A 26,610-nucleotide genomic window follows, 5' to 3' on the forward strand; every position below is an offset into this window, starting at 1 on the left:
AAACTGGGATTAAATGTTGGCAGTAGATACAATCATATATCATACAATTCTTCAAAAGAAAAATAAAGTCCCCAAATAAGAATTTCTTTTTCTATACACATTCAGAAACTCATGACCCAAGATCAATTCTCAGTTCTTCCACTGTAAAGTGGAAGAAAAGAAGGCAAGAAAAGCAAATTAAATAGTTTCCAATTTGTACCGATAGAGAACTTCAAGTAAAAGGAAATTCACTGGTTAAAGATCTTGCTACATGCACAGTCCCTCATTTGAAAGCTTCAGTAGTTAGCATTAAATATAACAGCAGAATTGAGTCATTAAAAAACACTGGCATTGTTCCTTCATTCTTTTTAACTTGTGTGTGTGTGTGTGTGTGTGTGTGTGTGTGTGTGTGTGTGTGTGTTGAGGGGGAAGATTGATTTTATCTAGAAGCCTCTTTAAAAAGTTTTAAGGTTTTGCACATTTCGTACCCAAATTGAAGAAAGTGGTAAATATTCTTCTTTCAGCACAATCCCCTCAGATATTTGTCCCCTAAACCAATGTCATTTACGAGTTTGAGTCTTCTTTGGCACTGTTGGCCGCTTGGGTTGCCACAAATGGTTATGAATGGTGAGAGCATCCACACTGACAGACATGGTTTTGGCTGGAATCAAGTTAAACTGTTTTCTGTCTGAGCTATATTTATAAAGCTTGTCAATCATTTTCTTAGTGATGCTCTTTGGCCCAGTGCCTGTTAGCTTGTAGATTTCTTCAGTATCAGGGTAGTAGCAATAAAGTGCCCTAAACTGGCATCCAGCATCACGAAATAGTATAATGTAGTGGTTGGCATCACACTTTTCCAATTCCTAAATTGGAAGGAAGCAGTAAAATTAACTATTTACAACAGAGTTAATAAACATACAGAGCAGCAAAATTAGCTATATTTACAAAGCAGTTAACAAATACATAGAGATAAAATAGGTTACATATAAGCAAATAATAATTTTCATTTTTAAAGTGACAAATGAACAAGGTTAGATAGTTACCAAAAATGCATACCGATTATTTATGAATCCTAGTTGAAAAATATTACTATAGTCCCTGAGATTTCAAACCTATAATTTATAGTATGTTACACAGCCAGGGAATTTACGAGGCTTAAAATGAACAATATCTACTATCTTGAAGAGAGGCATAAAAAAATGAATCTAGGAAGTATGCAGCAACCGGAATCAAGGAGGGAAAGAAGTTTCATCTATCATTTACAATGAAACTCTCCAAGTAAACATAGTGCTAAGACAGACCAAGCTTAAATCACTTAGTGGACATTGCAGTGGGCTAATCATACTGTATCAAGACTCATTTCCATTAGAGAAGTAATGGTTAAGTGACTTTTATGAGATACTTTTTAACTTTTATCATAGCCAATTATTAAATGAAGACAAAAGGACTTGTCTCTTCATGAGGAATTTTTGGTTGAAGACAACCAGAAAGTTCTTTAAATAAAATTAAACTCTCCTGAAAAACATGTGCCTTTAATAGCCAAGTATTTGGAAACTCTGGATATTAAAACCACTAAGATCTGATATAGCCACCCATGCTTTTTTATTTGCTAGTACTTCTTCCCTTGGGGAATGCTTGTCTGAAATTGAACATGATTCCTTCCTGAAGAGACTATTTCTTCCCCAAATTCTCTGTCATCAATGACAATACCATTTCCTTAGGCTCAAAACCCAGAATTCATTTTTCACAAATTGTTTCATCTCTATCAAGTCCTGACAATTCTTTCTTCCTAATTCTCAATGCTAACAACCTCATTCAAGCCCTAATCACTGCTACTACTGTATTATTATTGAAAAAGGCTCTTAACTTTCTTCCCTTTCCCTCATACATCCTAACTAGAGAAATTAATGTTTTGCTACAACACAATTTTTATCATGCCCTTTACCTATTCTGCCACTGTGACCAAGAAAATCATTTAATTACTCTCAATTTAAACTTCCTCATCCTCAAAAAGGATAGAAAATTTCTAAAGTCCCTTCCAACTTTACTCCAGATTCATTTTAGCATTCAAACTCCTCCAATATCTTCTCCACTTTACCTACATAAACTTTATTTCCCACTACTCTCCAGCATGTATACTTTGCTCCAATCCAATCTATCTCATCACTTTCCTTTACATATACCAGCCTTACTCTTGCCTGTATACCTGTGCTCATTTTTCCCAATTACAACATGCTCCTCATTCTTGTTTGTCTAAGTCTTTCAAGTCCCAACTCCCTCCATGAAGTCTTCCCAGTCATGTATGGCCCACACTTATCTCTTCTCATTGGACACAACTTGTCACTTACTATGTACTACTTCATATTGCTCTCTTTTTCATTTATTTAAGTTTTATTTCCTCAATAAGGTTGCAAATACACTGAACTCAAGGATTCCATCACAAAGTTCTCCTTATCTCCTGACAGTACTTTTAAGATAGTAGATATTCATTGAATGCTTTGCTTAGTTGAGATGAATTATAAAAAAGTTCAATTTTTTGTGCTCTTTATTAAAAAGGTTAGTACATATCATTGAATAATGGATAGAGTGCTAGACTTGGGGTCAGACAAATGTGTGTTCAAAACCTGCCTCTGACACTTACTAACTATGTGATTATTAGCAAGTCACTTCAACTCTAGAAGTCTTGGCTTCTTTATCTGTAAAAACAGGGATAATATTACTCATAGTAATTACATCTCAAAGGATTATTGTGAGGTCCAAATGTAATGTATGTAAAGCACTTAAAGTATAAAATACTATATAAATATCAGTTATTTTTAGAAATTTGGGAGAATTTTCATTGAGAAAAGAATGGCAATTTCTACCCATCCCCTTAACTATATGAAACTCAGTAATGATACTATTAATACTTGCCTCCAGTATTGAATTCTTGTGTGGTTCATTTACTTTTCCAGCCAGACAGCAATGGGATATGGCATTATGAATAATTGGTTTATTTGACTTGCTACTAGGCTCCTTAAAGAGTTTAGGACCTAAGAGAATATAACAAAACAAAAAATGTTCAAAACAAATACTGTGAGATATGCAAACAATAAAAAAATTTTAAAACTATACTTCTTAGAATCAAACTGTGGGTAGAGTTGAGTTATTTGTTATTTTATGCATTCTGGAACCAAGGATATAACAAGAACTGTAGCTATTACAAATCCTTTTTAAAAATGGTAATAATATAAGTTACAAATAAATTTTAAAAAGCAACAGCAGCAATCAGCAATATTTCCCCCTCCCTCAACACAGTGTTTTCTGCTGGGGAAACAAAACAAAACACACTCATGAAAAAAAAACAAAAATGAGCATGAAACTGAGATCTGGCAAAAAATATGCTACTAGCACATAATTACTTATAACAAGCTACAATTAAATAGAACTCGTAAAAATATTCTTGAATTAAGCAGATGAAAGTCAAATACTGAAAATTTTAGTGTAAGTTCATTTCTTCTTCCCTTGCTTAAGGAAAGAGAGGATGGGATAAAAAGGGAATTAGGAAGAGAACAAGTTTAGGAAATTTATTCTAAAAACTCTTTTCCGGTTAAAGAATAACACTACAGTTATATTATCACATCATTTTTAATCAATGAGTCTGAAATGGTAAATATAATTTACTTGAAAATGCCATCAATAGTCCAAAACAAGGAATTTAAACTTCAATGGAATTTATATTATCTTATCATAGAAACATTCTGAACCTTTACCTGTGTATTCTGCCACAGACGCAATTGAAGATGCTGTAGAAGCATTTTCCCAATCTCTTTCTGTATTCCTGCTAGGATTCCTGCTTAATATTGGCAAAGATTCCATGGATTCAACTCTGGACAATAGAAAGGAAAAAGAAAGAGAAGATGAAAATGATTAAGAAAAATGTCACATTCCTTCTAGTCTTCGTTACTTTTCATGTCAATTCACTCATTAAGATGTAACTGGCTTCATTTTCATCAAAAAATTTCTTCTTTTAAGTCTTTTTCTTACTTATTAATCACATATGAGTTGCTAAACATATAATTCAAAGACAAAATCATAGTCTGAATTCCTCCTTACCTCTGAGAAGGAGTTCCACCAGAATGAACACTTTCAGGTTCTGTTGTTGCTGCTGATGCCAAAGACAAGCTGGAGCCAGACTGGGCACTGCTTAAATTATCAGCTGTTTAATTACGGAGAAAAAAGAACTGAAGTTTTTTAAAAGTTCACATGAAAACACCTGTAACTTTAGATGAACTGTGAAAAGCTAATGTATAGGTGTAATTATTTACACATATCTACCCACGATTATAAATTACACAGCAAAATCTGCTTACGGGTTGAAGAACACTTGGTTCCTGAATCACTATACGACTCTTCCCGATGAACAGATTTTGGCCGTGGTTTTTTCGGTTTTGATTTTGGTTTACCAAGTCCTTGCTCTTCTAAAATCTGTTGTTGTTTTCTTCTCAAATATTCCTGTTTAATGAGTTCTCGTCGAGCTTTTTCCTCCTCTTTTCGTATCCGGTCCTCTTCAGCTTTCCGCCTAGAAAAAAAAGTCAATTTCCAAAAATAATCATTTGCTAGACACTAGTAAGAAGACCCAAATGAACCTTAGCAAAATTCTTTCAGAGTTAATTATATTAAAAGACTTTTAGAAAAATTTCACAATCTCCCTTCAGCCATCTAGTATGGTCTTTGGTTAAGTCTGACTATCAGAAAGCTTTGTTTTACACTTAACATAAATTCCTCATAATGCAGTTTAAGAATAAAAACAAGCATTTGTTAAGTGCCTACTATGTGACTTAATAAATAACTTATTGTTTTTGTTTCTTTCCACCTCCTTCCATTCCAGCCTCAGAAGACATAAAGAATAAACGTCAACAGCCTCTTTTTAGTGGCTAACTTGTTATTATGACACCAAAGCATCAGAAATCATAGAGATAAGGAAACACAAAGGTTTCCCTCTCCCAAAACTTACCATATCACTGCTTTAGTTCTGTTATTTTATATTATCTGTAACCTCAGGTACAATGCTTCACACACATCTATCTTGTCACTAATAGCCAAAAAATAAATATGCCTCACCGGGCTTCATCTCTTTTCAGTTCAACTTCAGCTTCTAGCTGCTGCTTCCGTACACGAGCTTCTTCAGCTTTGCGCTGCTGTTTTAAAAGAAACGCAGCCCGTTTCTTGGCTAATTCATCTTCCGCTTTTTGTTCATCCTGCAAAGTTGAACTTAATTATCAGATTTAACACTTGAAAACAAAACATTTTAACAGATAAGAAAATCATATTTAAACTCAGCAGAGAAAAAAAATGACTTGGAAGTGGATCTAGAAAAATATACTGCTTAATCCAAAAACTCTGCTCATCTTCAAAGAAAAGAAAAAATAATATTTGATAGTAGCCATAAAAATGATGGAAAAAAAAAAGCTAAATAATTCACTAGGCACCATTCAGAAGTTGACTTTACTTCAAATGATCCATTAGTGAAATCAGATAGGTTTCAATGTAACAAGACATTATCAAAACCTTTTGAGTTTATAAAATATAAAATAGATATAAAATAGTGACCTTATTAACCCAGAAACAATTTACAGCCCAAAAGCATAAGTATTAAACAATGTAACATTATGTAACACAATATGCTATATTTGTATGCTTCTCTTTTAATAAGATTTAAGAATCAAGTTTATGTTATCCCAATCATCTTCAAAACATCATGTAAATGGAGTAGATTTTACAAGTATAAGGAGAAACTCCCTACTTTCCCCTCAAGTTCTTTCTACTTTTTTCCCTTTCAAAAATGTAAATGAAAAGCATAGGGGATAGGTATTTTCTATGTCCACCTATATTCTTCAAGTAAAAGCTCCCTACCAGTACAGACTTCTCTGAAGAATAAAGAAAACTCATAGTTAATGGTTAAATGATAAAAGGATTATTCATCACCAACAAGCAAAAATAACAGTATGCGCTTACCTTAAAGAAAAAGCCTACACCAGGCTTCTGATCACATTCACTAATTAAATCTAAAGAGCTATCATGGCTTTCCATTTCTCCTTCTTCATCTGGTGCTTTCAGGTCTGAGAGGTCTACTTCAATGAGACTACCCTTGCTCCTTAGTGGTTCTTCTACAGGAACATTTTCTTTTCCTGAGACATCTGAAGAATTTAGCCCTGTTTCTTTTACGCTATTATTCAAAACTTCCTTGCTCATTTGTTCAGAAATTATGTTTGCATCTTTGGAAGCAGACAAAACAAATGTCCTCTGGTTACTCTCATCATGAAGCCTATAACTATCGAAGAAAAACTTTTCTTGAGAGTCATTTCCATGGCTTGTGGCACTTTCCAAACACGTTTCTGTGGGTGTTCTGGGATGATTATTAGGAGGAAAAGGTCTTAAGTGAGGCACAGTGTCTACACTCGGCGTTGGAGTTTTAATACGGGAAGAACTTTGCTGTTTATCTTTAGCAACTTTTAGCTCAGCTGGTCGTGCTGATCGAGGACTTCGTCCTTGACCAAGACGAGGAGGTTTACGATGACTGTTCATTCCAGTTGGAGAGAGGGGCTCAACAAAATGAATTGATGGCTTTACCTTTTGGTCCTGGGAATTATTTCTAGTACTTGGTGTTGGTACCGTAGGAGATTTCATAAGAAGCTGTTCTTGCTGTTGAGAAATCTTTAATATAGCTTGCTGAAGTGTACTAATAGTTTCATTTAGTTTTTCAATGGAAACATCACATTCATTTATATCTACAACTTCACCAACATTATCCTCTAAAAGAGCAGCAGAGAGCATCTTACTTTTCTCTAATTCATGTATAGCAGCAGCATCTTTTGTTTTATGCTGAACAAAAGCCACATTTTCCTGGATCTTTATTTTTGCCATTTCTTGAGAATCACTAAGGAGATCTTCTTTATCCTCTTCTTTTACAAGAAAATCTTCACCTTTAGAAATTCCATCATCTAATTCTTCTCCATTGTGCCGAGAATATTCTTTTGGAAAATGTTCTGGTTTAAGTGGTTGTGGAACAATGTCAGTCTTCCCCTTCTTAACTACATGAAGGAAGGCTGCTTTACCTAACTTAAGTCGCTGCCTTGCTGACAATGCCTCCATTTTCTTCTTTTGTGCCTCTATTGCTCTGCGTTTTTCCTCCAACTGCATGTGAAGCTGAACCAACTCAGAAGCCAAGAGGTTAGCATGATCTTTGTTTTGCCCATTAGGACTCTGCTCTCTCCTTTGTTTCCATGTAGTTAGTGGTGCTGGACAGCTCTCTGATGCATCAGGTGTGGTTTTCTGGGAACTGCTTGTACTAGACTTTGCTTCATAGCTATTAAGTCTCTGGAGTTTTCGTTCTGCAAAACTAGTCATCCTAACACTTCCACTAGCCAGAGACACACTGCTAGCTTGAGAGATGGTACTTAAGCACGGACTTGAACGTCCACTTGCATCATCTTTATCTTCATGCTCCTTCACCTTCATGTCCTCTTGTAGCTTTGCAGATTCTTCTTCACCAATATATTTAGTAATGACTAAAGGGGGGCCCTCTCCAATTAAATCTTGTTCACCTTCCTCTAGATCTAGGATATCTGAGTCAGAATCTTGCCTAATTATAGTCCATGTTGTTTCTAGACCATGTGGATCTGTACTTTTTGCACTGCTATCATTTATTCTACCTTCTGTATCTTCATCAGCCTTGGAAACATGAAGAAAGAAGCCTTCGACAGATTGTTCCTGAGATAGCTGATCTAAACCACCACTAGCCAATGACCTGCATGTTTCTAATGAAACCTCTGTTGATAGAAGTCCTAATCCTACTGGATCAGTAATAGCAGAATCTATAGCTGCAGGAAATTCTGAACTAGAAATTGGAGTAAAAGTCCTATTCATATCATGATCAACATGATTGCTATTAACTTTCTTCCGTCCCAACAGCTGATGTCCTTCACTAAGTCTTTTAGACAAAAAACTTCTTTGCTTCCCTTCTCCACATTCATCTTCTTTATTAATAAGCTGTTTTTCTTTTGCTGGTTTAAGTACTGCAGGCATTAATGGCTCCAAGAAAAAACTATCAGGTTTACTTTCTAGGGATTCCACTTGTCTTTTAGGAGACCGAGAACTTGCCATTAAACTTGAGGCCCTGGAAGATGTACTTTGCAATTCTAAGTCACCACAGCTTGGAATTTCATCTGCTCTAATTATTGCCACAAGTTCTTCATCTTCATCTTCAATATCAACATTATTCAGCAAGCTTTTCCCGTTAGTCTTAATAGACGTGGTGTGAGGTTGATTTTGGGGGGTGAGGTTAACAATATTAGATGCCAAACTATCTTTGCTAATTGATCGAGCCAAGCTAATACTATCACCAGAACCAGGATCCACATCATTACTTGCAGCATGATGAAGAGCAAATGGTGTTGGCTGAGATAGAGGCCTAAAATAAGAAATTAGGAAAAGTCAAATTTTAATATTCTTTCATATACAGATGACATAATTTAAAATATAAAATGACTAGAATATTTGTTATGAATATAGGATATTTTAGGCTTCAAATCCTTCCCACAAAGTAAAAGAATGATAGAGATATAACTTAAGTTAGTGTAATTAATATGGGATTTTTAAGCCTTCTGAAAACAGACACTATGTACATTTTTTAAGTTTATATGATAAACATTTACCTGGGCCTTTTTTCTGGCCATGCAATGATTGCACCACGTGGCTGTCCATCAACTCGAGTTAATGAATTAGAACGATGACGGTGATCTACAAATTGAAAAAAGTTTATAATATTAAAGTCAGTTTCACAATTTGAAATATCTAAAATGCAATTATCAATTTTCCAGAACATAACAACATATGACTAACTCATCAGAGCAAGAAAAATGGCCTGTACCAATACAATATGCCTTTTTACATTTTTTTTAAATCATAGAAAGAAAACATTGAAACAGGGTAATACAGCAATGTAGAATGGGCTTCAATACAGCAGTAATTTATGATGTATTTACACTCTCAGAAGTTTCAACCTCAAAAGAAGCTGAAAGACTAGCTAGTCTAGCCCCTTATTTTATAGGTGAAGAAACCAAGACAAAAAGGTTAACATATTAACAGATTAATAGTTTGCCCAAAGCCAGAGTAATACAGTGGCAGAACCAAGACAAGAGATTGCAAATCTCCTGACTCCCAATTTTTCCATTATATCATACTTCCTCCCATCCAAGGTTTAATTAGTCCTTAAAAATATTAAGCAAAATATTTGGTAACACAAGTAAAATTCAACACCTAGAACCCTTTCTTTAGCATAGCACATAAATACTAATCTTTAAGAGATCAGAATTTTATGAAAACTACTCAAATAGTACCATGTCAGATATTTGCTATTTATATTTTTTAATGTTGCTATCCTTATAAAATATGCCAAAGTAATAAACATCTATAAAAATCAATAATGATTATAATTCATTCTTCATAAAAATGTATCAACAAAGAGTGAATTCAATTTAATCATAATGCAGCTCAAAGTAAAGCTATACATGAGAAAAGAAGAAAAAGATGAAAAACAAAGTTTACCCTGGTTGTCCTCCCCCTGTATTGTTTTCTGTTGTTTCTGTCTCAATGGCAATAAAGGATGAGATGGGCTAAAGGCAGGACTCCCTTTCCCACTAAATGGGAAAAAAAGAGAGAATAATTACAACTTGTGCTTTTATTTTCAAATTAAAGAGCAGATGACAAAAAATAATGGCAAGAAATATCAATTCTTATGCTTGTCACAAAGTGGAAAACAAACATGAATAAGGCATGGGCCCCTATTCTCAAGCGGTTTGCAGTCTAATCAAAGGTAAACAAAAACAAAACAATAGTTCAAATAACTCAAACAGTTCAAAGGAATTTCAAAGTCAAAAGACAAAAATTTTCAAAATAGATGATACTTATTTCAAAAAGCAGTATGAAATTTAATGATGATTATGCATCTTTAAGTATGGTAAAAATTAATAAAATACATTTCCTCTACCCCACTACCCAATAAAAGTAAAACTATTCTCAATCCTAATGCATTCCCTACAAACATACAACTTTTAAAGAACTGACACCACAGGTGGTTTCTATTGTGTAGCAACTTCCAAAACTTTGTTTTGAATTTCAGGTATTAACTGGAGACACTTTAGATATTCAATCTGAATTGTTTTAAGACAATTCCTTAAACAGAATTGATTAAAATTTAAATTACATTTACCCAAATTTTCCATTTCCACCAGAAGTGATTTTTTATAATAACCTAAATTTTTAATACTTTCATAATACATGATGAAATAAAACAAAGCTTCAGGTAATAACCATAGCAGTTAAGTAACTATACATATAAAGTATGTTAATTTGTTAGAAATAATTCTTTCTACTCTTTTTAAACATATAGAAAAATAAGGGATCACAGTGTTCTAAGAATCAGTTTTAAGACCACCTAAAAACATTAAAATTAACTGTATTCAAAATGTGAATTCCTTGCCTTAATCACTTCCTCTCCTGGTCTTCCAGAATCCATCTGTGCTGTGTGGATGACATAAGAGTCACCAATTCTATTGCTTCTGGAGAGATGGAAGACCACCAAGATTTGCCATCTGACCTACCACTGCCTAACATCTCCCTTCCTTTGCTGTCTCTTACACCCTCAGCAAACATTTATTAAGAGATTACTATGTGTCAGACACTGTGCTAAGATCCTATACCACCCTCCATACTGTCATTTCACTTGATATAACTTAAAGAACCCCTGAGCCTTATCATTTACCATACCATACCATGGCACTCTCAAGAGTGGGCATTTTCATTTACCTCGCAGCTAAAGTTTCTTTTACATATTGTATCCACAAATCAAAATATGAGATCCTTGAAAACAGATAAGGTCTTTTTTCTATTTGTATCTTCACATTTTAGCACAGTGTTTGGCACATAGTACATGCTTAACAAAATTTTTTTCTATTCAGTCAGTCATTAAATGATTTGCTATATTACTAGAGGATTTGAACCACATCAATCTGGCATGTTCGTATAAATGAAATCAGAAAAAAAAAAGGGTGAAGGTAATTGCATGGATGGGTCATAGGTCCTCCTTGGAAAGTAAAGGAGTTAGTGGAATTGTTTTCATTATGCACTCAAAGGCAGTACGAAGCATCATTAGGTAATGAGACACTTAACAGTGTTCATGATAAGCATAAGCAAAAGAGACCACTATGTAGATAACTGCGGTTTGTACAACATACAAACTGATACATAGTAACTTTGATGTAAAGCACAATGTGACATACAAGACAGGAAAAAATACCTGGAAAACATGATTGCAGAGGAGTGAAAAGAGTCAAGATGACTCAGAAGTCTAATACTTCTAAAGCATGAATGCACTACTCCAGAAGAAAATGGAAAGATGCTGGACATGGCAAGATTCAATATTACAAAAAATTAAAACGCCTATTTCATGACAGACTGGGAACTAGACAGGAAATGGAATAGACTTGCTATTGTTTCTACAGCAATCTATTCTCATTAATGATAGTATCAACATATTTAAACTCTACTTTAGAACCTGATGTATTAAAAGAACAAGTGATTTAGTTAAGAAGAGTGACTCAGTCAAATCAAATACATATAGGAGAAAGCCCTCTGGAGGTGATCCAGTAACACACTCAACAGTATTCAAGATACAAAATAAGCTTTTTAATTTTTAAGAAGTAGCTACTATGTGCAATGCAGTGGGGATGAAAAACAAAAATGAAACGGTTCCTGATTTCAAGAAGCTTAGAGTCAATTATGTTTCTCAGATAAAGAAGAGAATGGGTGAAAAAAAATCTCAGATGGCATTATGGTACCTTTATGGAGTGGGGGAAGAGACGGACAACTGAGAAGAAATCAGCAATTACTGACCCACAGGCCACTTTCTCACCATCTCTACAAAATCTTTTTTTATTGATGTTTTCTACTTCTTACATCACCAGAGTATCTACCATGTATCCTTCTCCCACCCCCCTCCTCAAGAGCCACTGTATTTTTTTAGAAAGGAAAAAAAAGTCAGCACAACTGATCAATACATTGAGAAAGTCCAGTAAGTACAATATGTAACATCCATGGACCTCCTACCTCCACCAAGTTAGGAGTGCTTTCTCAAGTCTCTTCATTTGAATCCCACTTGATCTTTATAATTTTGCTACATTTACTTTTGATTTTTTAGTGTGTAGTTGTTCTTTCTACTTACATTATTATAGGTATTACGTATATTGTTTTCTTGGCTCTATTTACTTCACTTTGCATCAGTTCATATAGATCTTTCCATGTTTCTTTTTATTTATCACATACATCATTTCTTACAGCACAGAAATATTCTAATATTCATGTGCCAGAAGTTGTTTAGCCATTCCTCAATCAATGAGGATCTTACTGTTTCCAATTCTTAGCTATCACAAAAAGTGCTTCTATAAATATTTTGGAGTATAAATAAGAGATCTACAAAATCTTTACGAGAATAATCTGCAGAAATGATCAACAAGACAGCAAAAGAGTCACTTTCTGCAAGCATCTTTGACCCCACAACTTCAAACAAAAAAAATTATGTGCTAAATATAACTTAAAGTTGAATTCTACAAGACAAAACTCACCCTATCTCCCACAACACACAAGTAGAAACAAACACAAATACACACACACACACACACACACACACACACACACACACACACACACCCATGAGTTAACTCCAGAATCCCTTTGCTATACAACTCCAAGTGCACATCAACAGGGGCACAAGCAAATTACAAAGCCCATGACTGGGGATCCTAAAATAACTTGCAGCTATAATAATATTACCTGAATTTACCTCCAACTAATAAGAAAAAGCAAGCCTTGATTCTGCCCACTCCCATGAAAGGAAGGAGGAATCAACTAGCCTAAAAATGTGCCATACGTAGTGGTATAATCACAGGCTAGAAAAGGAGCAGTGTTGGACAAATCAGTTGACTTCTACCCTGAGTAACCTCAGCAATCTCTATATTCTCCAATACAAGGAGAATAAAGCAGCCCTGCTGTCCATCTTCAAGATCAGTATGCCAGTGGAAAGGTAGGGGCAAAAGAGTAAGTAACATGATGGGGGGCAGGGAGGGGACCACAAAGATTAAAGTCCAGCATACAAGCAAATAAAGCAACAGAAAGGATACTAAAACCTTTAGAAGAATGAATAAAAACTCCAGGCAAAACTAAAATACATTAAACAAGTAGTATAGTATGGAGAAAAGTAACTTGCTTGTTAAAAGACAGAAACGTTATTCCCTTTCACTTACTCTCTGACTCAACCATACTGACCTACTTGCTGTTTCTTGAACATGACACTTCATCTTCCAACTAGGACTAATTCATTGCCTGGATCCTGTACCTAGAATGCTTGCCCTCCTCACCACTACCTCCTGGTTTTCCACGGCCCAATTAAAGAATCAGCTAAAATCCCACTTTATACATGAAGCTTATCTCAATACCATTACTAGTTTCTTCTGAGATTTCCTTCCATGTATATTGCATACATCTTATATGTACAGTTATTTGCATATTGTTACAGACACACATACACACATACACACAGAGGAATATGAGTTCTTTGAGGGGAGGGACCCGGTTTTTGCCTTTCTTTATATCCCCAGAGCTAGCACAGTGCCTGGCATACAGTGAACACTTAATAATGCTTGTTGCCTGACTGACGGAATCCTGTTGACTCTCCAGAGATCCCAAAATAATCAATCAAGAGACATTTTATTAAGCACCAGTTATATCTATATGTTAGCACTGAGACTATAAAGACAGAAATGAAACAATCCCTGTCCTCAAGGTGCTTACAACAACAAAAAATTATAGAATGGTTCAAAATATAAGTAAAAATCATTTAAAAGAATCATCTACATATATTTGAAATGTATCTTTGATGAAAATATGAGAAGGGAACACCACATTTTTTTTTTTTTGCTTTTTGGTTAGGCAATCAGGGTTAAGTGACTTGCCCAGGGTCACACAGCTAGTAAGTGTCAAGTGTCTGAGGTCGCATTTGAACTCTGGTCCTCCTCACTCCAAGGCCAGAACTCTATCCATTGTACCACCTAGTTGCCTCCAGGAACACCAGATGTTAAAAAAAATTCTACAACACACTATATCTTCACAATTATATAATTGATTAAATGAGAACACAAAATCCCAATTTTGAGATGAGGAAACTGAACTGAGAGGATAAGTGACTTAACTAGAGTTACAATGATAGTTAAGTAGCTAGGATTCAACCCTTGTTTCTCGGTTTTAATTCAGTTCTCTGCATCAGTAATGTCAAACAAATAGAAATACTTTATGTTGACTTTAAAAATTACAAATTAACATTATCTATGTTTTATTGTATTTATTTTATTAAACATTTCCCAATTACATTTTAACTGAGTTTGGGCAGCTCTCTGGAGTTTTGCATGGTATGCAGCCTGTAGGTAAAAATTTTTATACCTATACTCTATACAACAGACATCTCCAATATTTACCAAGTAGTTAGCATATACCCAACCTCATATAAAGCACTGTGGGTGTCAGGAAGCTGACAATAAAAGTAACAAAAATAATAACAACTTAACAAGAACTAACATTAATATAGCACTTTAATATTTACAAAGTTTTTTTTTCTTCACAATAACCTGTGTGGTAGGTTTGTCAGTTAACAAACATTTACTAAATATGACTAAGTGCCAGGCACTGTGCTGGGAACAGAAAAATAAAAATGAAACAGTCTCTTCCCCCTTTGGGAGGTCACAATCTAACAAGGGAAAAAAAAATATGTACACATATAAGTTCTAATGAGCACCACACAGATTTCCCAGACCTTGGGCCCAAAAAGGTCCAAATGGTACAGTTAGAAATTCAAGACACATGAATGAAGAACACAAATATAGCCAAAACAAAATAAATGCAAAGTAATGGCAGCAGTAAGACAGTAGCAGCTGGAGGAATCAGTAAAGGCCTCATTTGGGAGCACATCTGAGCTAAAACTTTGAAGAAAATTAGGAATTCTAAGAGGTAAAAGAAAGAATGCATGGTAGGAATGGAGAAAACCTGAAGGCATAGAAACAAGAGAAGGAATGTCATGTCATTCTTAAAAAGAAAAAGAAGTGAATAGTTTATTCAATTTGAAAACATCCTGTAAAACAGAAGCACAAAAAAAGGTAAATACAATTATCAAGAAAAGGACTAAGTAATGTTATCAATTCTCTCATGTTAATAGACTATTTTTTAAAAGACTGATATATTGGCAAAAGAAACAACAATGTCTGTTAAAAGGACTAAAAGGATGTAAAAGGTAAAAAAAAAAAATGAAGAGAAATTTAAAGAATCAAGAGAAACAAAGGTAGAAGAGTTGAAATGATATACCATAGACTAAATCCTTTGACCACCTAGAAATGAATCAATGTTTTTTGTGAGAGGGAACTGAAGAGTGGGAGACCATATGAATGGAAAAGAGGGAAAGGAGGTATAAAAGGCAAAGATGTGAAATATCCCTTTCAAGTCCGTAATTGAACAACGAATGAATGGCGATTCTTATAGCCTACTAGAAGAGGGCAGGCTGTGGTCAGTCAGTCAATAAAAGTTTTTTAAGTGCCTACTACATGCCAGGCACTGTGCTAAGTGCTAGAGGATACAAATACAAAAAAAAAAGTCCTTGCTTTCAAGAAATTCACAATCTAATGGGGAAAGACAAAAGACAAAAGGAAGCTTAAAAGGTTTGGGAAGCCAGGAGGAAGGCAGATAACTCAAAGTGTAGATATGACTGAATCTAGTCCAAAGGAGTGTGGGAACGTGATGGAGTCTCTTCCAAAGGAGCGAAGACAGGTAGGAAATGAAGAGATGGCTGGTCTGAAAGGTCTATTTAAATGGAGGATTTAGGAGATCTTTGCTCTGCCCTACTGCCCTTCAAATAGAAGACAGCAGAAAATACTAAGCAAAATGATGTAGTATGAGTTCCAAGGTTAATGTAGATCCACAAGATGTTAAGTTTCCTGATGATGAGGTTCCTGTGCCTATAAACAGAGTCCAGTAATGGACAATTCTGATTATATAAAATTGAAAAGATTTTTTTTCAAAAATTTTTTTAATTGAAAGTTTTTGCTCAAAAATCTAATGCAGTTAAAATTAGAAGGGAAACAAGTGAGAAAAATCTTTGCAGTCAAGTCTCTCATGCAAGATATATAAAAAAGTGATTCAAACGTATAAGATGAAGAGCTATTTTCCAATAGATAATAAGTGATCAAATTATGTAAACAGGTAGTTTTCAAAGGAAGAAATCCAAGCTACCAATAACTACATAAAAATTGTTCCAAATAACTAAGAGAAATGCAAATTAAGGCAACTTTGAAGTTTTACCCCATATCCTTTAGAGACTGGCACAGAAAGCAAAAAATTAAAATGACAAATGTTGGTAAAAAGTCAGGAAAAGAGGCACACCAATGCATTACTTGTGGAGCTGTTTATTGATCCAATCATTCTGGAAAGCAATTTAGAACTATGCCCAAAAAATACTATGCATACCCTTTGACCTAGGGATACCACTACTAGTCCTATGTTCCCAAAGAGATTTATCAAAGAAAAAGGAAAAAGATCCCTATGTACAAACTTACTGTTAACAGCTCTTTTTGCAGTGGGAAAGAACTGGATAGTAAGAAAGTACCAATCAATTGGGTAATGGATAAACAAATTAAGGGATATGAATGTAATAGAATACTATTATGCTACAGAAATGATGAAGACAATAGTTTCAGAGAAATCTGGGAAGACTTGTATGAACTGCTACAAAGTGAAGTGAATTAAATCAGCAAAGCAATTTATATGACAACAACAATAAAAGGACAATAACTTTGAAAGACTTAAGAACTTCGATCAAATGCAATGATGAAAACTAAGCAGGGAAGTCTATGAAAAGACTAGCAAAATTGATAAACATTTAGCTAACCTGGTCAAAAAAAGGGAAGAAAAGCAAATAATCAAAACAATAGAAGAAAAAAAATTTTAAATAATACCTCAACAAAAAGAATACTGCAAAATATTAAAAAAAATTATTCACTATAACCAAGTTGGATCAATCAAACAACCATCATTTACTAAATGCTTCCAGTGTGAATCTCTGTAATACCATTTGGGGTTTTCTTGGCAAGAATACTAGAGTGGTTTGCCATTTCCTTCTCCCGCTCATTTTACAGATGAGTAAACTGAGGCAAACAGGGTTAAGTGACTTGCTCAGGGTCATACAGTTACTTAATGTCTGAGGGCACATTTGAATTCAGGCAAATGAATCTTCTTGACTCCTGGTCTAGCACTCTATCCACTGCGCCACCTTGCTGCCAGGCACTGTGTTAACTACTGGGAATACAAAGGAAAAAACAAGCCTTAACTTACATTCTAATGGTGGAATGCAGTCCAGGGCTTCTTAAACTTTTTCCACTCATTACCCCTTCAGCACTTCTTAAACTGTGGGTCACAACCCATAGTTTAAGGAGAGCTGAAGATAAAATGTAAATAAACAGGCACATACAAGATACATACAGAATAGAAGCAAAGTAACTTTAGAGAAAAGGGCTCAAGTGGCTGAGAGGGATTTGTACCATGGAAGCTTTGCAAAGATAGTTAAACACTGTCACGGTTAGGGACAGGGGCACAGGTGGCACAGCAGATAGAGTGCTGAGCATAGAATGAGAAGACTTGTCTTCCTGAGTTCAAATCTGGCTTCAAACACTTAATAGCTGTGTGACCTTGGGTAAGTCAATTAACCCTGCTTGTCTCAATTTCCTCATCTGTAAAATGTCTTGGAGAAGGAAATGGCAAACCACTCTCCTATCTTTGCCAAGAAAACCCTAAATGGGATCACAAACAGACAGACACAACTGAAACAAGTGAACAACAATTTTTTTTATTTATTTATGCTAAAAATTCTTTTAAGGGGGTAGAGAGACTTTTTAATGTGATCTTTTAAAAATATATAACTAAAACCAAACACTAGTTTTATTTGCAGTGAAAAAATACTAGCTTCCCCAATAAAAACAGAAGTAAGGATGATCCCTTTTTACACTGTTGTCTGACAAGTTTTAGAAATGCTAGCAATAACAGTAAGACAAGAGAAAGAAATTAAAGGCATAAACATCAACAAGGAGGAAACAAAACTATCCTTATTTGCTAAAGACATAGTTTCCTTAGAAAACACCAAATAATCAGTAATTAAACCAATGAAGTTTCAAAAAACAGTTTCAGTAAAGTATTGGGACACAAAATAAATTTTTAAAAATTAATAGCATTTATATATGGCAATAACAAAATCCAGGAGGGCCTAATTGAAAGGGAAATATTTTCACATAACTGCAAAGTTCATAAAATATCTAAGAATCAATCTACTAAGGCACATTCAAGACATATAACTGCCAATTACAAAATGTTCTTTAAAAAACTAAGTAAACCTATCAGATCTATGGAGAAGGGAAGAATTTATGACCAAACAAGAGATAGAGATCATTATGAAATGCAAAATGAATGATTACATTAAATCAAAGTTTTTGCACAAAGCCAATGCAACCAAGATTGGAAGGAAAGCAGAAAATTGGGAAAGAATTTTTACAACCAGTCTCTCTGATAATGGCCTCATTTCTAAAATATATAGAGAACTGAGTTGAATTTATAAGAATACAAGTCATTCCCCAATTGATAAATGGTCAAAGGATACGAATAGGTAGTTTTGAGGGGAAGAAATTAAAGCTATCTATAGTTACATGGAAAAATGCTCTAAATCACTATTGATTAGAGAAATGCAAATCAAAACAACTCTGAGGTACCACATCACACCTATCAGATTGGCTACTATGACAAAACAGGAAAATGATAAATGCTGGAGAAGATGTGGGAAAATTGGCACACTAATGCATTGTTGGAGTCATGAAATGATCCAACCATTCTGAAGAGCAATTTGGAACTATGCCCAAAGGGCTATAAAAATGTGCATACCCAGTAATGCCACTTCTAGGCCTGTATCCCAAAGAGATCACAAAAAAGGGAAAAGGACCCACATGCAGAAAAATATTTATAGCAGCTCTTTTTGTGGTGGCAAAGAATTGGAAATTGAAGGGATGCCCATCGACTGGGGAATGGCTGAACAAGTTGTAATATATGAATGTAATGGAATACTAATGTGCTATAAGAAATGATGAGCAGGCAGATTTCAGAAAATCCTGGAAAGATTTATATGAACTGATGGGGAGTGAAATGAGCAGAACCAGAAGAACATTGCACACAGTAACAGCCACATTGTGCGATGAATGACTTTGATAGACTTAGCTCTTCTCAGCAATGCAAGGATCTAAGACAACTCCAAAAGACTCATAATAGAAAATGCCATCCACATCCAGAGAAAGAACTAATGGAGTCTGAATGCAGATGGAAGCATGTTATTTGCTCTCCTTTTCTTTGGTTGTTTTATTTCTTCTTTCTCGTGGCTCCTCTCATTAGTTCTAATTCTTCTACACATCATGACTAATGTGAAAATATACTTAATTTAATGTGTAAGTAGAGCCTATATCAGATTGCATGCCATCTTGGGAAAGGGGGAAGAAAAAGTAGGGGAGAAAATGAAAAACTCAAAATCTTATGGAAGTGAATGTTGAAAACTAAAAATAAATAAGTTATTTTAAAAATAAAATAAAATGTTTTCCATAGTCATTCATATCCACTAAAATATTTTACATAGTCATTCACTTTTAGAAAATGATGCATGGAAATTTGAATCCTAGATGTTCATATTTTATATACTTTAAGTCCTGTATTACAAAATAAACCTTCACCTAGATTTATCAAGACTATTTCTCTAATCTTTAAATCATTATCATATTTTTCCCTCATACAGGGAATAGAAAAAGAATCTGAAAACAAATCTTTTCTTTAAAAAACCTCTTTAAAACAATTTCTGAAATAAAGAAAAATAAGGTGGTGCATTCTGGGGGCAGAAAGACAGACTTACAGATAGTCAGATTCTTCGGGGTGCAGGTAATACCTGTTGCAAGCTTCTGGTGGCAGCTGAACTGGAGGCTGCATATCTGCTTGGCCAGAAGTACCCGGGCTTGACATGAAACTTCGTTTAGTTGCATTGGAAATAGGAACAGGAGGGCGGCTGCTTTTCTGATGTAAAACTGTTTTAGCTGCAGAAATATTTATTTTAGAGTAATATTAGATTATTTTAAATTGTTAAATATGTTAGCAAGAAAATACTATAAAATAAAATGCCATGATCTACGTAAAATGCTTCTGCTTTAAATGTAACTTCTCTATAAAAAATGTGTTTAAAACTCAACACCTGAGTACATTATTTTGCAACAAAGATCTAAAATATTATTAATGATATTTTTTAAAAAATCAAGATTATACTTCCTACAATAGAAGAGTAACAGAGAACAATCCTGAGTGAACAAATTAAACTCGGCTAGGACATTTCAATCTTGATTTTTAACATTCCATCTATTCTATGGCTAAAATTCCTCTAGAACTTTATCAGAAGTAGAAAATACGACACATCCTCATACAACTATATGGTCCGAGGGATCACGCTACAGTCCATCTCAAATCTATTTCTCAAAGCCAAAGAATCAAAGATTCTATTTGCTTTTTACTGTCAGACGTAAAATAAGTTTGGTCTTATGAACATAAAACTTGAGGAATTTTCAATTAACAACTACTGGATGAATGAAAAATACTGATTACCTGCCAAGTACTCAGCTAAGCACTGAGGACACAATCAGGAAAAGCCCATAAAAAAGAATTTATCTGCAGGGCAGAAAAGAGGCCCAAAAGTACTACTACAATAGCAACAGGACAAATGCCCAGGGGTCTTTAGGATGTATTAGGAAGCCAGATGTTAATGCCTAAGGATCTAGAAAGCACAGAGCCAGACCTATGCCTTTTACTCTGGGCAAGAGACCCTGCGCTAATCACTTAATGTCTGTCTGCTTCAGTTACATGGTTAAGTAACAAGACAGATACAGTTAGGAAATGCAGATTTAGGTAAAATGGTAGTTCAAAAGCCAAAGTCCTTTTAAAAAAATGAAAGAAAGGCAAAGAATAAAGCCTTGGGTAATGACCACTGATATAAGTCAGGAGGAAAAATACCAGCAAAGGAGACAAACACAGATCATTTTCTGTGGCAGTGGGTACTCAACAGTACAAAATGTTACAGAAAGGTCAAGTGGGATAAAAATCCACTGGCCCTGGTGAGAAGCCCACTGTATCTTTGAGAGAACAACAGAATGGGAAGTCGAATAAATAGACTGACTTTTCATAGCAAAGCAATTCCTAAAGAAACCACTCAAAATGCCCACCATGCAAGAAAACAAAAAAACACCAAAGCTCAAATCAATTTATTTTATAGAAAGTGAAAGTCCTAGCAAAAAATAAGCCCACGGACTCCCAAAACAGATTTAAATAATCATCATCACAAAACAAACTACAGGTTTAGACAGCAAAGAAAGTTTAAATAACCTTGGATGGAACAGGTGCATGTAAAAAGTAGCAGTCTTACCAAACCATCTGTGATTAAAGGATGGTAATCTATTAAAGAGGCTTTTCTTACTACTCAAGGAAAAAAAGCCAATAAAGACTTATGTTTATCAAAAGTTAATCACTGGGTGCAGCTTGGTGGCACAGTGGCGAGACCACTAGCCCTGGAGTCAGGAGGACCTGAGTTAATATTTGGCCTCAGACACTTCTTAGCTGTGTGACCCAGGGCAAGTCACTTAACCCCAACTGCTTAAAAAGAAAAAAAAAAGTTAATCACTTACCATCTTTTACTTCTTGAACATCCCTTGGTTGTACAAAATCTGGCTTTACATTCTCAAACCACCAGAATAATTCCGCAATAAAAACCATAAGATTTGGCTTAAAAAATAAAATAAGGATAAAGTAAGTGACTTGTTTTAAAAAGCAAGTAGTACCCTCATATAATTATACTAAATAATAAATATACTTCTGTATTAAGTCTTTACCTTTAGCACTAAAGGAGCATACAGCATGTCTTCTAAGGTGAGATAAAAGCATTTGTTTAGGTATTCATTTGAGAATTCTCTCAGAAGCTGAATATTGTATAAACTATCGGCTATTGATGTTACTTCCTTCAAACATATATCTGGTGGGTAGAAACACAACTGAAATTTACTGCAAAGAAAAAGTTCTGTTTCACAATGTATTGCAATTATGCAACTATCAGTGAATTATATGATATGATATTAGTGAATTGTAATATATGATGTGAAAAATACTACAATAGAAGCAATACTGAATAAGATTATAAAATTATTAAGAATTTTTACAGGAACAGTAAAACCTCTAGAACAAAGTAAACCTTTCAAACAGCATTCCATATGTTAGCAATTACTCAATAGGAAAAAAGAAACATAAAAGAAATGTGATGATTTAGAATGTAAAAGTTAATACTGAGTAGTTGAAATTACTTGTGAGAAGGCTAATAGTCTCAAAATGAAGATCAAAACTTATTTTCCATTACTCATCTTCCACATATAAAGAAGCTATTCCATGAAATTCAAAATGTCTTACATCCATTCCCTAAATAAATGTTCTCAAATCTTTTATTTACACATTTTTAAGTGGAGAAAGAGAATTTTTTAAAGTCTCAAGTCTACTCAATGATGACTGGGACATTATTCTTAAATGTAAATAAACATAGGAGAATAAAATCTATGACAATAGAAGAGGAGGCAAGAGGATGGCTAAAAAGAAGTTACATGTCAAAATAAAAATCAGAAACAACACATTTATTTGCCTTCCAAGCATACACATTAAAACAAAATTCACTTTGGTTGCAATATGAACAAACTGTGAGGAAAAAAAACACCAAATCAAAAGAGATTTTGTTTTATAGTCTAAAGCAGAATCACTTCAGTAGCTGATTAGGATTTTAAGGATTGTAAGTTAATATCTAATAAACACAGCCCAAATCTACACTAAACAAATTCTAACTGTCTCATTTTTAATGCTTAAGAATTCACTGCACTACCAAGTAGAATAATAATAATGACGATGACCTTCAGTTTTGTCATCTATAAACTGAGGATAATAATATCTTACCTACTTCACAAAGTTGTTGTGAGGAAAGCACTTTGTACAGTACAAAGTGGCACATAAAAGTAAACTATTATCATTAGGATCTCTAACATGAGATTTTTAGATAAGTCATGACTTTGGCTTCTTTTTTTTTCCCCAAATAGAAACACAACTGCTTTAAAAATATGAATACAAATTTTTAGGAATCATCAGAAACTTCATTTCTACATTGATTTTTCTGTTAGAAACCAAAAAAGATCCAGACATCTGAAGGGAGACTATATACCAAGACCTACAAAAGTCTAATCCTTTGAGGAAACATGTCTATCCTATATCCTCTTTTTAGCACTTCAGTCAAATCTTTTCCTGAAAACAAGTCTGTTTGTCAAGCAAAATGCTAATCAAAAGTTAAGTATGACACTCATATAACTGAATTTAGATCCATCGAATCTAACATGCTTAAAGGAAAAAATACCCTTTACTTACCATCCAATTTCATTTGTTCTGGACAATAATAGTGTATTACAGCTAAAAGAGCAGCACCATCACTGCCATCTTTCATAAGATCTTCCAGCAATGGAAAGTATGGTAATTGTCTATTTGAGAGATGTTCTCGTCGGTATCGAACCTATATTTAAGAGAAGGAAAATTTAATTATATGAAGATGTTTTAAAATATGTTTTATATATGTCATAACCTGCTATGTAATTTAACATAGCAAAACACACAACTTATATATTCTACACTGTTTAAAAACAAGTATTTGCCCATAACTAGACCTACTACCCAACCTTGAAGCTGATCTTTGAAAGGCTAATGAAATACAGCACACAAAAAAGAAAGATGTAAAAAAAAAAAAAGCATTAAAGTACAGTCCAAATTACTTAAAACCTATATGCTTTAAAGTTAAGATGATTTTATATTAGGAAATGCTAATAAAATATCAACTATTCTTTGCCTGAATAGCAACAAATAAAAGCATTAATATATAGTCTGAAGAGATTTTTAAACATAATGGAACGTTTTTTTTTTTAAAATAAGTCAACTACAAGTAAGTACAATGAAGTAACAGGCAATTGAATCCTTGGAAGAGTACTACACGTAACAATTATTTTTCAGTTTTCATACACTTGCATTAAGAAGAGACTATTGTTAATTACATCAACAACCTAAGAAACCATTTCAGACCTAACATGAATATCATATTTATGAACAGACACATAATATAAATTAAATTTGTGGAAAAAAGAGTAACTTTAATTTTCAAATTTTAATCTACAAACTCAGAACTATTTCACTTAGATTCTCATGTGATTCACAATTCAATAATATCTAGTTTTAAAATGTTATTGCTATTCCCAATCAATTTTCTTCTATAGTTCAAATTGCAAGCAATCTCAAGCTCTACAATAAAAATAATGAATTTTCAAGAAAAGTGTAGACTAAACCAAAGCAAGAATAATTATTACTTAGTAAGAAGTAATAATTTTTATAATTAGCACTAAATCACAAAAAAGTACAATACAAATGTGAGAATTGTTTATATTTTAAACTTCTTTACATTTTAGACAATAAATCTGCATTAGTACAAATTATAACTCTATAATCTAAATAATGTGAATCATACTGTACCACACGAGCACAGTATACAGGTTCCAGCATGCAGGATGAAATAGCATGCATCAGGATCAGGCTTACACAAAAATAGATCATGAGACACACATGATGGTGATTAAACAAACTCATACAGCAACTCAAAAGGTCTTATCCTCTAAGGAAGGATAAGATGTGGAGATTAAATCACCTATAATGTTCCAGTTAGCAGTTTAAGGAATCTAGGTTAAATTAATAAGAATATAGTAATGTGGGTTTTTAAAAATCCTCTAGGCTTTTTGTAACTTAATGTAAAACTTTGGCACCTCCCAAATTTTACTAGGAAATGTTTTTCTATTTTTAAAAGTTTTTATATTTTATTTTTTCTCTAATTACATGTAAAAACAAATTTTAACATTCTTTTTTTAAATTTTGAGTTCCAAATTCTCTCCTTCCCTCCCTCTGCTTATCCCTCCTTGAGAAGGCAAGTGATTCATCATCAACCAATTTTTAACATATATCTACTAGTAACTATCATAATAATGATTTATCTGATAAAATGAAATCTTAGGTATAATACTTCACGGTTTCAATTTATGTATAATCTTTATTTGAAACCTTTTTACTTTAAGGCCTACAATTCTAGGTGTATTCACTAAAAGTATTTATAAGTAATTACTTTGGCTCTGAGGATTTAAGAAGATAGGAAACTTTAAACATTCTTAAAGATATTACCCCAACGAGCAAAAATAAATGCTACTGCTAATATGAATGATGTAAAATATACATCAGTATTTAACTTCTATTTACAAATTCTAAAATAATAATTTAGCACAAACAATTAGTGTAGAAGGAGTAGGAAAATCAAGCTGAGTGCAGGCAGTCTCCAATTTATGAGACAGTATAAAGTCCATTTTTAACTGAGGTGTTTGGAATTCTGGGAGCATCTGATCGTTTTAGCAGAAATAAGCTTCTCCTCCTCTGAATTCCCATACTACTATGTACCTTTTGTGCCATCTATAACACTATTTTTTATCATCTACATACAGATTTATCTCCCCAGTAGGTTTTAAGCTCCTCAAAATCAAATATTTTATCTGAAAATCAATATAGAAGGAGAGGAAAATAATTGCCTATGTATATCTAACCACATCCATAACACAGAAATACTACTCTACAATATAGAAATACTACTCTATTTTGCTACAAAAATTGTGGTTAGGAAACAAATTCAAGAAAGGGTGGTCTACAAACAATAAGCTTATATCCAGTCTGCAAACAATAAGTTTATATGCAATATCTGGCAAAATTCCAGAATCTATTGTTAAAGAGATGGTAAGTGAAAAAGAAAGCAGTGATCATAAAGTCTGCAGATTCATAAATAACAATGCCAAAGTAACCTCATTTCTTTTTTTTTTAAAGGGGTATTATTAAACTTAAAATTAGACAATTATTATACAAGTATAGCTTCTCTAGATTTTTAACATCTAACAAAGTCATGCTATTCTTGTGAATAAAATGGAAAGCACAGTTAAGTGGATTCGGAAGTGGCTGAATGAACAGATCCAAAAAGTAGTAGATATCAATGCCTTGATCTGAACTCAGAAGGAAGTCTTCAGAGGTCCTCCCTGAATATAATATTATTGATTACTGATATAATATTATTGACTGATATTATAATATAATATAAACGAATAAATAGCCTGTGCTATTCAAAAATTTTATGAATGACTTGGATAGAAGCCTAGATGGCACGCTTAGCAAACATATATATGACATAGAACTAATAGACTGGATGCCACAGGTCAGGATCCAAAATATTTCAGCAGGCAAGAACATTGGGTTAAATCTATTAAGATGAAATTATTAGGGATAAAGGTA

The 26,610-nt window shown here is 33.7% G+C and overlaps 1 protein-coding gene across 2 annotated transcripts in view; it reads right to left on the reverse strand.

Moving 5' to 3' along the window:
• Positions 1 to 353: 353 nt before the first annotated feature.
• CAMSAP1 (calmodulin regulated spectrin associated protein 1) overlaps positions 354 to 26,610 on the reverse strand; it is a 53,723-nt gene continuing 27,466 nt past the window's right edge. Inside the window, exons 6-18 of one of the 2 annotated variants that reach the window (XM_027869676.1) lie at positions 23,623 to 23,764; positions 22,062 to 22,201; positions 21,858 to 21,954; positions 20,081 to 20,225; positions 9,568 to 9,659; positions 8,676 to 8,760; positions 5,977 to 8,431; positions 5,083 to 5,219; positions 4,332 to 4,540; positions 4,075 to 4,177; positions 3,732 to 3,847; positions 2,893 to 3,011; positions 354 to 842 (exon numbers count right to left, since the gene is read on the reverse strand). In XM_027869676.1, coding sequence (XP_027725477.1) covers positions 540 to 842; positions 2,893 to 3,011; positions 3,732 to 3,847; positions 4,075 to 4,177; positions 4,332 to 4,540; positions 5,083 to 5,219; positions 5,977 to 8,431; positions 8,676 to 8,760; positions 9,568 to 9,659; positions 20,081 to 20,225; positions 21,858 to 21,954; positions 22,062 to 22,201; positions 23,623 to 23,764 — 4,143 coding nt within the window. In that variant the 3' untranslated portion in view covers positions 354 to 539. Of the gene's footprint in view, positions 843 to 2,892; positions 3,012 to 3,731; positions 3,848 to 4,074; positions 4,178 to 4,331; positions 4,541 to 5,082; positions 5,220 to 5,976; positions 8,432 to 8,675; positions 8,761 to 9,567; positions 9,660 to 20,047; positions 20,226 to 21,857; positions 21,955 to 22,061; positions 22,202 to 23,622; positions 23,765 to 26,610 lie in introns of both variants that reach the window. The other variant, XM_027869675.1, reaches the window with a different exon arrangement.

Source organism: Vombatus ursinus, unplaced genomic scaffold, assembly GCF_900497805.2.
Source record: "Vombatus ursinus unplaced genomic scaffold, bare-nosed wombat genome assembly UNPS02014793.1, whole genome shotgun sequence".
Classification (NCBI taxonomy): domain Eukaryota; kingdom Metazoa; phylum Chordata; class Mammalia; order Diprotodontia; family Vombatidae; genus Vombatus; species Vombatus ursinus.